At 34.9% G+C, this 15,765-nt stretch overlaps 1 protein-coding gene across 1 annotated transcript in view; it reads right to left on the bottom strand.

Moving 5' to 3' along the window:
• CEP170 (centrosomal protein 170) overlaps positions 1-15,765 on the bottom strand; it is a 99,256-nt gene that overhangs the window by 43,556 nt on the left and 39,935 nt on the right. The window contains exons 8-9 of the mRNA XM_034060651.1: positions 7,525-7,998; positions 4,290-4,924 (exon numbers count right to left, since the gene is read on the bottom strand). Coding sequence (XP_033916542.1) covers positions 4,290-4,924; positions 7,525-7,998 — 1,109 coding nt within the window. The remainder of the gene's footprint in view (positions 1-4,289; positions 4,925-7,524; positions 7,999-15,765) is intronic.

Genomic DNA, 15,765 nt, shown 5'->3' on the forward strand with positions numbered 1-15,765 from the left:
CAATAAAGGGACCCTTTTTTTAATTTAAAAAATAGCCTTTTATATCAACAAAAAGGAAGACAAAGTGGAAAAATATAATTTTGAATTCTTCCACCCACTGACAGACTTACCTTTTCTGTGGCCTAGGAAGACATTTTTTACATGATATGACTGCTGAGAAGAACTTCCTTTCAATAGAACAAATTTTATTTATTTAAAAAAAAACTAAACCAGAAAATTTACAACTTCGTGTAAACTAAAGAGCAATTTCTAAGTGTTAAGAGAAGAAAGTACTGAACCTGTCCAAAAGCCAGGATGTGAAGAAAAAAAAAAAGTATGGCTGTGCCCCATTTAACTCTGTATTTTATGTGTTAAAATTAACACTGAAACTTACTGTAAATCAAATCAAGATCTCGAATTTGGTTTATTTTGTACTTAGCTATTAGCTGTAGCAATCAGAGTACTATTGTGCTAGAATGAGTTGTGGCTTTCTGAAGCTGAGTAAAGAATATTGGATGGCTGGTATGTTCAGGGTAGTCTTTGCAGTATGTAAGAGCAGCTTTTCTTCTTTAGACATTGATAAAATTACTCTCAGTGGTAATTTTGAAAAGAGCTCAACATGTACAGAGAGCCAGAAGCTGTTATTGAAGCATAACTCTCTTTCATATAATTAACGTATTTGCTTTCAAAACCTGTTTGCCTACTAACCAATTCATACTTCTTTATGAAGTCACATTTGTACACCTGAACAGAAAATCACTGGCTAGTGAAAGAACTTTTAGGAGGCAAGGCTTATTGACACTTTTCAAGTGTTCTCTATTTAAAGAGCATGAAGACACAAAGAACATGAGTTTGTGAGGAATAGCAAATGCAAGTAAACTAGTGACAGAAGAGGGAAATGTATAACACATTTCCAAACCAGTAATACTGACAGTATTCACTCAGCCTCTATATATCAAAAAAACCCAACAGGATTTGAAAGAAACAGTAATAATGTCAAGTTACTGAAAAATAAAATGCGTGTTTCAGAGGAAATGTCTATAATACAGGATGAAGTTTGTGTGCATGGGTTTGCGCTACTTGTTGAACCTACAAAGCTGGACTTATGTAGGTAACCCATTCTCACCAGTTGAGGAAGGAGAGAAGTGAACTAGGGTGGGTAACAGCTGAAGATTGCAGCTGTTACCAAATTACAACTACTATCTTTACAATGGGAACTCTTGACAAATCTTTCCATTCAGAAGGATCAGGAAATGAAATTTGCTCGAGCAAAACCAAAAAAAAAACCACGTTCTCTCTTCAAAAGCCAGGCTTTACAATGGTCAAGGAAAATATAATGGGGTGTTTGTTAGGCTACTCCTTTTCTGCTGCAGATGCAATACTTCTTAAGACACTGAAAGAGTAGCAGATGAGGAAATCGATTCTTAGCAATTTAAATGAAATCAGGATGTTGAATAAATAGGAGAGCATACTTTCTGGATTTTTAACATCTTTTCACATAAGTATCTATTTTCCTTGAGTCTAGAATCTTTAATAAAAGGCTACATTAAACAATAAAGGTACTTTTGAAGGGAATAATATAGCTCGACATTAATCTCTTTCCTTCTATTTTTGGAAGGAAATTCTGTAGATAGGTGTTTTTTTCCTTTTTTTTGAGAATTTTAGTTTTTTTTTTTCTCTGCCTATCTCTCTCAGATTCTTACCTCAAAGAAGCAATATTAATAACGCCTTGATTTTTGACAAGTTAATGCCACTCTTGCATTTGTGGTTTGTTCTGATGTTCCTTTCTAGAGAAAAGAGTAGACTCTGCCTACACAAATAAGGCTAATCCTGAGGCTTCCTAAGTGAATGAGTCACACTGAAAGTAATCTGGATATTCTGGTCATTCTCACCCTTTCCTCCAGTAAAAGAGAAAAAAACCTCAAGCCCAGAAGTATTTTATTCCATAGGAAATTCTTCAGGTAAACCACTCACGGATCTTAGCACCACTCTAGTGTAAACTGTTACTGACAAGCCTGCATTATTTGTGCAAGTGCTTTAGAAAGTTATCCTTGGGATTTGTAGGGCATTTTCACCCCAATCCTAACAAATGCAACACTTGAATTTCAGTTAATCCTGTGACCCAATAGACTGTCTTAAATGAGACTCAATTGAGCAGGCATCATAACTGCTCAGAAAAAGGAGTGACTTGACAAAAAAAAAAGAGATGTTATACTGGAATTATTGATACAATATATAACAATAATTCTCTTAAATCCTCAAAAAAGGGTACAGCAGTCTACAGGATAACAAAAGTCCTTGTCTTAATTCCTCAATTATCTACCTTTAGCAAAGTAACAGAATCCACAGCGTTAGAAATTTAAAACAGGATTGAAGCAAAACTGAACTCATCTGGAGGAAGAAATTTTGGCTTCCACTTGGTTTTGATTTTCTTCACTGTTTTTCTGCACTTCATAAAAATGTCATACTTCTTTCACACTACCAAATCAAATTTGATTTGTGCAGCAGGACTCTTTGAACTGGGTGCAAAAATATACTGTTCATTAACACTTCAGTACAGATACTAAGTGAAAAGATACAGAAAATCTCAAATAAAAACCATCTCTGCTTTACTTCCTACTAAATATTTAATTTCTAATGGTGACAATTTTTAGATTAGCAGTAAGGGGTATTTATGATATAATACCACACTAAGAATATTAACCAATACTTTACTACCATTCCTAATGTTTACATTCACCTTCTGTTCCTGAATCTCTCCTGTAACAGATCAGACTTGTTTCAAACAAAAACCAGACTGTGGATGTCCTAACCAGACATTAAAGACTGCAAGCTAATTTGAAATCTAATTAAACATTAGACAGTATTAACATTCTCATAAAGTATATAAATTGTTTATTTCCAAATATTATTTTTTCTGGCTTCCAAATAAATCCTGTTGCACAACCATACTTAGCAAAAACAGGACTTACACATTTTTTGATGCAATTTAATTGAAAGTTTATCAATTAAGAATTAAATGTAAATATTTGTAGTCACTAAGTCAAAGCAATTATGTTCTTTAAAATTCACTTGCTTCATCTGGAATACTTAATAACAGTTCTAAGAAACTCTTTGACTATTGACTTAAAGCAGTCAAAAGTCTCCTTTACAGAACCCATAAGAGGTTAAACCACGGTCTTTATAATTCTATTGAAGACAATTCTCTTTATTTAATCCCCCTCCTCCACAAATACCTGTTATAAAATAAAACAATCTGTAGTAAAATTTCCCATTGCCCCATTATGTCAGCATTTTTCTATGAACTCAATCCCGTGAAGCTAGCTTGTCCTTCAAAAAATATTTTCAACATTTATCCAGAATTCAGTCTAAATGCATTAATGCATTTTTTGAGCTCTGAAAAAGTTTTAAACATATAAAATCAATCCTTAGATAATATCATAACAATTAAGTGATTAATTTCCTGTGAAATTGACTAGAAGTGAATGCCAGGATTCTAAATCTGTTTAGGAAAAAACAACAGAAGAAAAAAAATCCTTTTCAAGAGTCAGCTAAGCCAAATAATTAAACACAGCTTCTCTTACCCATATCTTTCTGTTGAATCCAAAGAGTTCTTTGCAGTGATTTAACTGCAACTATGACTTATATTGTTATTTATATTATTATTTATAGTATCATATTGTTATCTGTATTGTTACCAAAAAGCAAAAGTTACATGGTCATTGTAAGATTTCTAAGCCTAATGACTTAGACTATATAACCATAGTCTAAATATGAAAATTACTTACTATCAAACATTTCTGGAAAATGAAAGTATTCTTATACTTACCATTTATAATGATGCTGAAATTGAAATTACTGTTATTGAATACACTTTTTTTTAAAGGTATAGAAAACATTTGCAATCTATTTCTAGATACTAATTTGGACAGAACCAGTTTATATACTGAAAACTACAGAGACTATAGGAGTTTAAGAACAGGCGAGCATTCCACAGGGACATAAATAATTAAACTCTAATAACTCTTATAAAACTACCAGTTATTTGAATTCTGTTGTCTAGTATTCTTACAGCACTTAAATATTCTGAGAACACATTAAAACTATGAAACTAAAAGAACAGCAGTTTCAAACAGGAATATTTTTCAGCCAAATGCCTGCTGCTGCTTTTATGACATTCCATTTTTCATCATTTAGACTGCCTGAAAAACTTGTGCTCTTGTAGCAGCTTCCAGCAGAAATGAAGCAGTAGACTCTTGCCCACACATCATATACCACTCTAATATCATTATACATTTTAGGTTTCTCACCTTGTCAATCATTTTACGGGCTTCCATTTCTTCAGAATTGGGATTTTCCAATTCAATAGTGTAAGTACCTTTGTCACTCTGGTCATCCTCATTGTCTTTTTCAGTAGTAATATGCTGGCTTTTCAACTTTTTGTCCATCTCCTGATTCTGACTAGGTCTATGCCCAAGGCTTCCTGAACTCCTTAACAATGCAGCTTGAAGGACAGGCAATGAGGGTTCTTCTGATTTTTGTTTTAGAAGTTTTGCATGAACACCATGTACTGCTCTATGATGTGATGAGCTACCTTGCACAGATGAAGGGATTGGTTTCTCTCCTGATGTAGGTTTCACTCTTTCAGCTCGCGCATGAGGCGCTGGAGATGGAGATTCTGGGCATTGACCTCCTACATTCTGAGAAAAAGAGTAAGACCGTCTCTTTCGAGGATGGTCTTCATCAAAAAACTCAATCATAAAAGCAGTCTGGCTCAAACCAGCTTGCTCTTGCTGCTTTTCTGAGGAATGGACTTTCTGATGTGACTTCTTCAGCTCTGTGTGATGATGCCTTAAGTGTTCTTCAAGCGCTGCCCTCTTACTGTAATGCCGGTGTGCACCAGCATTTTCTGAATCACTTTGTGTGCCATCATCATGCTTATTCCCTATGAGCAAAGCAAAAGAACATGTAGCACAATCAATCAAACAAACAAACCAACCCCCAAACCCAACACATAAAAAAAGAAACTGGTAAACTAAGAGAAATAATTTCAAACTGGTTTTCTGTTTAGACTCCAGTCGCTTTCAGTACCTGGCTCTGCAAATTTTGTACAACTGCTAATGCATTCAACTTGCTATGAGTCAAACAATGAATCACATTATAAGTTGATCAGTTACAGCAGTACATTTGAATTAACTTTTCACCAATATTCTCATCTGTGAATACTTATCAGTGACTTACAAAAGCAGTATTTTACTAGCTGTACTATAGTATTTTCAAGCTGTACCATAGTATTTTTCCAAATCATGCTAATTTTGTTACATAGCCAATTGATTATAAATGACTACTGAAACCTTCTAGGCAATGTTAAGAGGAAAAAGAAAACCCTAGAACAGTCCTTCCAGCAGCTGAAAATACCCACTGAGAAACACAGTTTATATTGTTGGAGTTCTCACACATTTACAACAGTTTATCATGAGAAATGTCTACTGAAAATTGGAAAGAATTCTTTATTACTCTTTCCAAGAAGTACAATGAGCTTTTCCATCACGCACTCCCCTCGCCATCTGATGTATGCATGTAAAATGGTTATTACTTATTCATTCCACAAACTACTTTGAGATCTACGAATAAAGACTATGTATTTAATAAATCATATATATGCCTATAATTTGCAATGATACCTGAAAATGCATGTAAGGTTGGATACTCAAACATAGTCACATTTAACACATAGCAGCTTCATGTACAATGAAAGCGTCTATACTTTTAAGTTTTAGGTTAATTCTTGGGAAGGAACTGTTTTACCTTTTTTGAACTCTTTTGCATCAAGTCTTGCTCATGTATACATACAATGAAAAAGATATTTTTTATATTCTCTAGAAGATAGCCTTTTTTAAGGTTTTCTCACTTATGTAGTTAGGATATGCATCTACTATTCAGTTAAATAGTATATACTGGGAAGCTTACTGGACTACAACTGAAAGCCCTGCTTACATTCCTGACTCCTACTTGCTTGTACAGTGCCTGAGAAAATGATGTGATGATTCATATACTTTCACATAATAACAATTAATATCAACACCATAGTTAGTCATATAACATAATTTTAGCTGTGTGACTTCAGTACAGGATATTGTAAGAAAACGATGAGGAGAAAAAACACAAACAGTTGGGTTGTTGTTTTTTTTTGGGGGAGGGGTTTTCTTAATCAAACTTTCAAATTGACTCCTTATATTCTCCACCTTTATGATTTGAAAAAGTACAAGTAATGAGTGAGAATATAAACAAATCACAGAATATTCAAAAAATCAGATCTTTTTTATGGCCATATGCACCACATAATTTACATCTCTTTCAGATAAAATTTTAATCAAACTTCAAGTTTCTGCCAGGAAAAGGTGAAGGCTTTGTAATCAAAGTGATATGGCTAATATTTTGAAGAATATTCATAAATACAATACAGTATTGTGAGGACCAAAGAATACTCTGTGATATACTCTCCAAGACATATTATACTATTATCATAATGCTAGCACATTGATATAATTCTGTTTTCAAATTTTTTTTTTTAGCTTAATTTGGAAAAGTCAGCTTTAAAAAGCAGACTTGTGATCAGTAAGACAAGGCATGCTGTACCCAGTCACAACTGGTTTAAAAGCTAGAAACGAAAACATTGCAGAGTCAAGGTAAATGGGAACAGCAGGGTTAATCTGCTGAAATTAAATACAGAAAATAAGAGACTTGGAAGAGTTCTTCAGAAGTTTTCATCCTGAAAATCTGAATGTCACATCTTCATCTGAACATCAAAACTACTTTCTTCTCATTCTGCTAAGTGGCATCCAAAAGAAAGTAAACTTATCATGTTTAACATTTGATATAATTTTATTTGAAGTGTCACTGTCTGAAGTAAATGAACATGTATAATCACCTGAAATTCCATTCAATAGCAGCGCTCTTATAAATACCATCTTCTGCAAGCTTATTATAAAAATTGAAGCTCTTGATCTATTTCAGATTCCCAACTCAAACCTGACTCCATCATACATGATATATTTAAGCAGAATATCTGTACGATGTATTCTTTGCCAGAAATTATATATTTAGAGCACATGAATATTCACAGAACATATGCTATTGGAAGAGTTGCTAAAAGCATAAATCGAACTTCACAGCTTTGATTCTAAAAAGCAAATTTTAAAGCAATGCATAAAAAAAAGTGAAATATATAAAATTTAACTAAGGTTTGGGTTTCTTCCTTTTCCCTTTCAAGACCAATGTTTTAAATACACCTGATGTTTTTAGCTATACTAGAATATCTCCAGCTAGTATAGTTATTTTAAGATGATTTAGGATTTCCTTTCCTATTCTCTTCCCAAGATTTAATACTGCAGTAGAATTTCCCAGCACAGATCCTTGCATTTATGTGGAGTATCTGTGGTTTCAATTGAACTCCTCAGGGGCTCAGGGATCCACTCACTCACTGGATGCTGTTGAGGAATCATTGCTGTCAGAAATAAGCATAGCTGGAATTATTAACTTTACCTTTCAGTCTCTTCAAGTACACTGGAACATCACTTTTAATACTTTTGGAATCCTCATCTGTTGGTTCCCATATCATTCTAGGAGGATTGTTCTGTGCTAGCCAATCTGCTACTTTACTTTCTGCAGCCATCATTACTGTTTGAAGCCCAGGCAGGTCCTGCCCACTGGAAGCAGGCTTTTTTGATTTGTGACGCTGTTCCGATGTGAATTTCGTCACGTGATCTTTGATTGTTACTTTTCCAGGAGTGTTGTCATCAAATTCAATAGTAAAGGAAGCATGCCCTGCACCTGACGCATGGGAGTTTTGGGTGTCCTTTGTTGGAATTTCATGAATCGTGCTCTCTGCTACCTGTGAAGGTGGCTGGAATTCTTTTGTAGGGATTTCAAAATAACTTGGCTCCCTACAGAAAGGATAAAGGTCTTCACTTGCAGCTGCAGGTTGCTCCTCAGCTTGCTGGCCATCTGTGCTGGATCCTATTAAGAAAAATAAAAAATAGATTTCATAATACTTGGGAACTTCAGGTTCTTCAAGAAATTTCTGAACTCCTGTAAGTAATTTCTGGAATAAACAGTAAGATTGTGGAGAAGACTGAGCAGCGCTGTTCCAGAAAAAGTAAGTCCAGAATTACATACAAAAAGTATTATTGAAAAGACAGCATGAACTTTGGCTGTAAGGAGTATAAAGTGGTAAAAAGGTCACACAGAATTTGTTAAAAAAAATTCACATTCCAAGTATTTTTAGATGATGTAAAGGTCAGGTGAGTTATTAATACCTGGAAAACAGGTAAGTTACATTACAGAAATAGTTGAGATGATCATTACTAGAGTTCTACTCTACTGGAAATAACCAAATCAAGGTGCACCCCAAACAAGTGCTAAAAAACTGGCTTCCATCTCCTGCAGTGGACAGCTAGTATAACTTTGGTAAAATTTTTAGAAAGACAATTCACACATCAACACAAGATAAACATTTATTCTGGACTGAAAAGTTTATCACTGATAAGCACTGGAAAAATGGTCTGGAAAGCATTTTGGAATTCAAGCACTCTACATTTCTACAAAAGATAAAAATGAAAGAATCAACATAAATCCTAATGTCATCTGCTTTATTTTTACTTGTTTCCATAATTTGTAGATAAACAGAGAAAGTAACAATAGCTGAAAGCATGCAGAATGTTACCAAACCAAGCTGTAACTGAGTAAAGGAAGAATAATGTGGAAAAAGCATGGGGTAATAATTGGAAGTCTCATTTTACAGCCTGAAGTAAGTTTAAAGCTTCTTGTGGCTGCAGCAAAGCTACCAATGTGCCTTTAAGAACACAAACCTTCTGGTTGCATTTCATAAACTGGTAAGCTAGCCAAAATATCTGGTGTAGAGATGTGCTATCAGACAGATAGTGCTTCAAACAGAAGTTTGAAGTCTGCACTACAGACCAGTCAGTCTCACCTCTGTGCCTGGCAAAATCTGGGAGCAGATTCTCCTGGAAGGCATGCTAGGGCACATGAAAAACAACAAGGTGCTTGGTGACAGCCAGCATGGCTTTACTAAAGGGAAATCCTGCCTGACCAATCTGGTGGCCTTCTATGATGGGGCTACGGAACTGATGGAAAGGGGTAGAACAGCTGACATCATCTACCTGGACTTCTGCAAAGCGTTTGACACTGTCCCACACAACATCCTTGTCTCTAAATTGGAGAGACATCAGTTTGATAGGTGGACCACTCGGTGGATAAAGAGCTGGCTGGATGGCCACACTCATAGAGTTGTGATCAATGGCTCAATGTTCAGCTGGAGACCAGTAACGAGTGGTGTTCCTCAGGAATCAGTGTTGGGACCAGTCTTGTTTAATATCTCTGTCGCTGACATGGACAGTGGGATTGAGTGCGCCCTCAGCAAGTTTTGCTGATGACACCAAGCTGTGTGGTTCGGTTGATCCGCTGGAGGGAAGGAATGCCATCCAGAGGGACCTTGACACACTTGTGAGGTGGGCTGATGCCAACCTCATGAAGTTTAACCATGCCAAGTGCAAGGTCCTACACCTGGGTTAGAGCAATCCCAGGCACAGCTACAGGTTGGGCAGAGAAGAGATTCAGAGCAGACCTGTGGAGATTGACTTGGGGGTGTTGGTCGATGAGAAAATGAACATGAGCCGGCTTCAGTGTGAGCTCACAGCCCAGAAAGCCAACTGTATCCTGGGCTGCATCAAAAGGAGCGTGACCAGCAGGTTTAAGGAGGTGATCCTGCCCCTCTACTCTGTTCTTGTGAGACCTCACTTGGAGTAGTGTTCAGTTCTGGTGTCCTCAACATAAAAAGGACATGTAACAGTTGGAAGAAGTCCAGAGGAGGGGCACGAGGATGATCAGGGGACTGGAGCACCTCCTGTATGAAGAAAGGCTGAGAAAGTTGGGGCTGTTCAGCCTGGAGAAGAGAAGGCTGCGTGGAGACCTTACAGCAGCCTTCCAGTATCTGAAGGGGGCTTATAAGGGTGCTGGTGAGAGACCCTTCATTAGGGACTGTAGTGATAGGACAAGGGGTAATGGGTTGAAACTTAAATGGGAGAAGTTTAGATTGGATAAAAGGAGGAACTTCTTTACTGTGAGGGTGGTGAGGCACTGGAATGGGCTGGCCAGGGAGGTTGTGAATGCTCCATTCCTGGGGGTGTTCAAGGCCTGGCTGGACAGATCCTTGGGTGATATGGTTTAGTGTGAGATGTCCCTGCCCATGGCAGGAGGGTTGGAACGAGATGATCTTAAGGTCCTTTCCAACCCTAACTATTCTATGATTCTGTGAGGTTAGCACCAATAGCAAGTTACATTCCAGCAATAAATTTCTGAATAGTTCCTACATGATTTCTAATAAACCACATTAGGATTTTTAAGAAATCATTTTAGGTTGCCAAATAAAGGAATAAGAATGTAATTAATAGATTATGGCATTAAAAATAGCCACACTAGATCAGCTGTGATGGTTAACATTTGTGCACAAAACTATTAGGCAATACAGTTGCAACAGAAACATATATGGAGGTAGCAGTTTAAGGGGTAAAGGATGCAGGATGGCATAATGCACTTATGCTGTTCTTCACAAACATGCTTCTTGTGAAGATTTAGGAAAAGTTTAAAAATTGAAAAATAAGAAAGGATGGTAGTTTGATAGAGAAATGCAAGTATTTAAATGACAACATCATAGCTGGAAACACTGTTATGGAGTGATAATGAAAATCATACACATTCTTTATTATTGCTCTGCTTGGATACCAACAGGATAATATAATTCTGAAGCAGGTAACAGCTATTTTATTTTATCTTAACGTAGCTGTTGCAAATTCAGAAGATGATCAAAATTCAGACATTTTTTATATTGTGCTGTTGCATTCCAAGATTACTCTAGCTAATGCTTTTCCCTGCTTTGTCAGATACATAATTTTCAGGCACTACAGCAGCATCTTACTACTCCTTCCCTGAGAAATGGAATGCCTTTTTAATCCATTTCCCAAAACCAGACTAAGAATATAGAAGGAATCGACTGATGCAAAGGTCATTTAAAAAGCCTCGATGTTTAGGCAGAAGATATACAGTGATAAAGTCACAGTTTGCAGCTACTAGATTTCAGGTAAACTACCATCACTCTCCCTTTGTTTTATCCAGTTAAAAAGCTGGAATGGATCAAGCTCTAATAGGATCAAATCTAGAGCCATAATGCAACACTGTCACTGAACAAAAGAGTGACAGGGAGCTAATTATAAGAGCATCAGGGAGCTAATTTATACGTAGTTTATTTTTTTCCCCTACGGTGCAATTCAGAGCTTCAAGCCTACCATTTCATGCAATTCCAGTAACCAGTAATTAAGCAAGATAATAATATTCAATGTTCCTTCAAAAGATAACTGGCTGATACAGTATGTTTGAGAAATATTTCTACTTTTGGGCCAGGCAAGAGCAATCTTCTCACTACACAATAAACAATATTTTTCAGTAAATATTAACTAACTGTTTCATCACCATTATTTGAAAATTATGACTGCAGCCAGACTGCATCAGACATGGTAGTGTTAGGACGAGAGGATCTATAACACTGGCTTGTTAGCACTGATGGACAACTTCACAAAAACCCTTTTCTGTGAAATCTGCCAGCACCAAATGTAACATCTGAAATCAACTGTTTCAACTATAGTGATATGCATAATATCTGATTCTAATATTTTTGATAAAACAGATGCTATAATATAGTTTGAATCTAAATTATGACAGAAAGAGTTTAATCAAAAGAGGAAACTGAAGTACACTACAAAAAAAATCTTAGAAATTATTTAATGAAATATACCTAAAGTATAAGTTAAATGTAATTATTTTAAAAATACTATTTTCAGCCTCACGTATGTGCATTTTTATAAGACCTAAATACACCAGAATTGATTAGAATAAGTAATGAGGAAACAAAAAAATTAATAGAGATCCTAATCTGAACCACCCTTGGATTTTTCACCCAAATTTCAAACTTAAGTGTTTATAGCTTTCAAAAAAGTTATTTATAAAATAGCCTTAACATTGAAATCATATTATAAAAAGTCATCTGCCAAGATGAAGGCAATGCTATATTAGGCTAAATTAGGCTTTAAAAGTAAATCCTCAAGAAAATACCAAAGATAGAGGTAATCACAGCTCTCGAATTTTTAAACAGAACAAGCATAATATCTGTACAGGAAAAAAAAAGCAATTATGTGGAACTGAAAATGCATTTTGGGAAGAAAGAAGGTCAGACAGGTTGTAAACTGCAATCTCAGCAGGGAATGAATTGATTTTTGAACTGGCAAAAGTGAAAGGGGCAGAAAAAGAACCAGGATATCTGTAAAGAAGATCTCATTCTACAAAGGTCTAGAGCTGCAATAGTCAACTGTGCAGCAGTTTCTGCATGCAAGAAAGAAAGTTAAAAAAGAACTGTAGATGATACCCAGGTATAGTGAGATTTAGTGAAATAATGAGTCTACGAGAAGCTAGGAGGGAAACTATGTAATGTTTGGGAAACCACAGGCTTAACCAAACGGAGAATCAGGGAAATTCTTCACTAAAATACAATTTCAGAGACAATCATCAGAAAAGCAACATCTACTTTGTGATATTAGCAGAACTGATTACACTGTCTACCACTTTGAAAGTTTTATTTCTTAAGTTATACACACAAATAATCAGAATCTTAAAACTGTACTTTCCAACCTGGAGAAGAAATGCATGTTGTTCTTGTGCTATTCAACACAATATATCAGGTATGCAAGAAATTGGCTATATGTATGAATACAACATCATCTGCAAAGATAGAATGAAACCTCAAAAATATTTTGTACAGTCTTCAGATTTTTCAGATGTCTTTCCTGCCTTAGAAATGCAATTTTGAGAATAAAACTTCTAAAATAAATTGGAAATTACAAAGCACTTCTTGAAACAAATATCCATAAACCTAGAGTAAAATATTAACTGCAGAAGGTAGAGGATGCAGCCAAAATATTATATTTATACAATATCCCAAAATATTTTTTGTATTTTAGCTTTATATTTGGTACTCTGCAATGATATGTTTAATGAAAAGAAGCTGAAGCTAGTGCTTTTGAATGCTTAACACAATTTCTTTTTTTCCTTCTCTTCTCCATATCAATATTTTTTATTTCCCATATACCATTTAGGTTCTTTTTTTTCTTTATGGCTGAAGCATGTGGTTCATTATTTTAAGACAAGATCGCAAAAATTACATGCAATGATTCACCTGGTACTGCCTTTCAATGTTGTCACAACCTGCCTCACCGAACAGTATAAGACTTGCTCCTCAAAATAAGTATATAAAATATTACTGCACAGAAATCCCCACTGCTCATAAAAAAAATCATTTAACTTCTTGGTTTAAAGAAGTTCAAGAAAAAAAACTGCAGAACTACTCTTACTTAACTACATTCTTGTAATAGTTCTAAAAAGTTCCCTAAGCTGTAATGCATGTCTTCTGGGCAAAAATTCAGAAAAATTCTACAAACAAATTTCTAGGCACTTTAATCTTAATACTAGTGATTAAATGTGTGTATAATCTCCTATGTATACTGATTACACTAGTATTTTTAAAATAACTGTCAGTCTCCTTTATCTTAAGACAACACTGTTTCTTAAATGAAAGAAACATTTAATCTGATAGTGTTACACAAGGCTGGAATTGTAAGATACTAATACTTCATGTCAAATGGAAAAAATATTTTACATTCTTAAAGCCTGTTTAAAACCTGACTTCTATCTTTTCTTAGATCTCTGGTAAAAGCATTTATAATATAAAATTCTAAACTACTACTGAGATCAGCAGAGAATGCAGTTTTTGCTTTTCATGGCAATAATAATAATCACACACCCAGTAAACTTGCCAATAACATAAGTTTAATAGCTGCAGCATAGAGTCACACCACAGGTGTATATGCAACTGTTAATTTTAACATAGATTACTGGGTCTATGGATCATTCAATTACAGCAAAACACGTCTGAAAAAAGCAAAATGAGTTTTTCCTTTTTCAAGTTTTCCAGGTTTTTCTGATGTTTGCGAATAATTTCCATTAGTGAGTTTCTGTTGTGATAGAAAGACGGCAACATTGAAATAATCTTATTAACTTGAGACTGTAAAGACTAATTGTCTGTAGTTGGCTTAACAGAAACAAATCTCGTATTTCAATCTCCTCATTAAACCTTGCCCCATCTGTTATAATTCATGCCTCCTTTTATATTCAGTGAATAATCCTGTACCAAATCATTAATGCATGAGAGATTCTTCGTAGGATGAATTCGTTAAAATGATATCAGGCTTTATCAGCTTGAGTTACTAAGCAAAAAGTTTAAGAACTTATCTACATCAGTTCACTTGTACTGTACTTTAGGCAGTTTATATTAGGAAACATGCTCCAAACCAGTGTTTTTAAATGCTTCATATAATTTAGCCCATGAAAGAACAAATAACTGCATAAATCTTTAGCATTTTATTAAAATTCATTTTTATAAAAAAAAAAATCCAAACATCACAGTCTTGTTTCCAATTCAAGTTTCTGATTTCCTTTCTTTAAAGCTATATTGACTTCCAATCTGTATTAATCTGTGTTATAAAACCTAAGTACATGAAGAAAATGCATACTAACTTGTTGAAAATTCACTTAATATTTTCATGGAATGAAACTGTACACCAAATAGCCCCAAAATCTTATGTCTTTATTTTATAAACCTACAGAAACATTCAGGATATTTTTTCCCCATACTTCTATACAAACACAGTTAGTGTTCTAAGACTGAGGAAATTTGTCCTAAGAGGCAAATGTCAACTGTTATGTGGTCTGTCTTCTCAGGCTCTCTGCCAACACTACTAAAAACATCTACAACAATCAAAACCCAGACTAGTAAAACATACAACTAGTGTCTACTCAGAGATTAAGTGATCAAGATAAATAAATCACTTGTCTATACAAGGGATTTTGGTTCCACATGCTCCTAAATTGCAGAAATGTTGCAGAAATGTTAGGCTTTGTTTCCTCCTAGCCCCAGTGTCCTCTTATAATATTTCAGATAAGCTTTTGTTTAGTATGCACTTCCACTCTTTCAGATTTATTAGTCTTTCAGTTTGAGGAAACAGAAGCTATTCCTATACTCAGATTAATTCTATTTGTAAAAAATAAATTTATGATTAAACAGCACAAACAAAAGGGATTTCCAACCTATTTTGTACACTGGGAAAAATAAACAAACAAACCAACCCCTGTTTTATTTGCCAAGAAGCCTCCAGGCCCAAATACTGTTTTTATTTATATGGTGTATATATATGGAAAACAAACAAAATCAGTTAAACAGGGTTGAAATTTTAGTCTATTTTCTCTGTTCATCATTTACTTTGACAGCTTCACTGACGCAAAGCATGTAAAAAAATATTCCCGTTACCGACGTTCTGTCAAGACCAACTTTTTTGTCTACTACTGAAATAGATTCCATCTTCTTCACTAGTTTGAGAAGAAGCTGGAATTTTATTTTTCTTTGAACTTGGGAACTAAGAAAGGAGCAGTGGCCACTTGCTGAAAACTGTTTTGAAAAATGAATACAAGAGAATGCAAACCATCTGCGATATTGCTTCTGAAAAATAACTTGTAAGTATGAAAACATAAGAGTGTGTATGCTACTAAATAGAAGCTGAAATCTTGTGTCATATGTTGTAAAAGGTATGGCATCAAAATCACAGA

Source organism: Melopsittacus undulatus, chromosome 3 (assembly GCF_012275295.1).
Source record: "Melopsittacus undulatus isolate bMelUnd1 chromosome 3, bMelUnd1.mat.Z, whole genome shotgun sequence".
Taxonomy (NCBI): domain Eukaryota; kingdom Metazoa; phylum Chordata; class Aves; order Psittaciformes; family Psittaculidae; genus Melopsittacus; species Melopsittacus undulatus.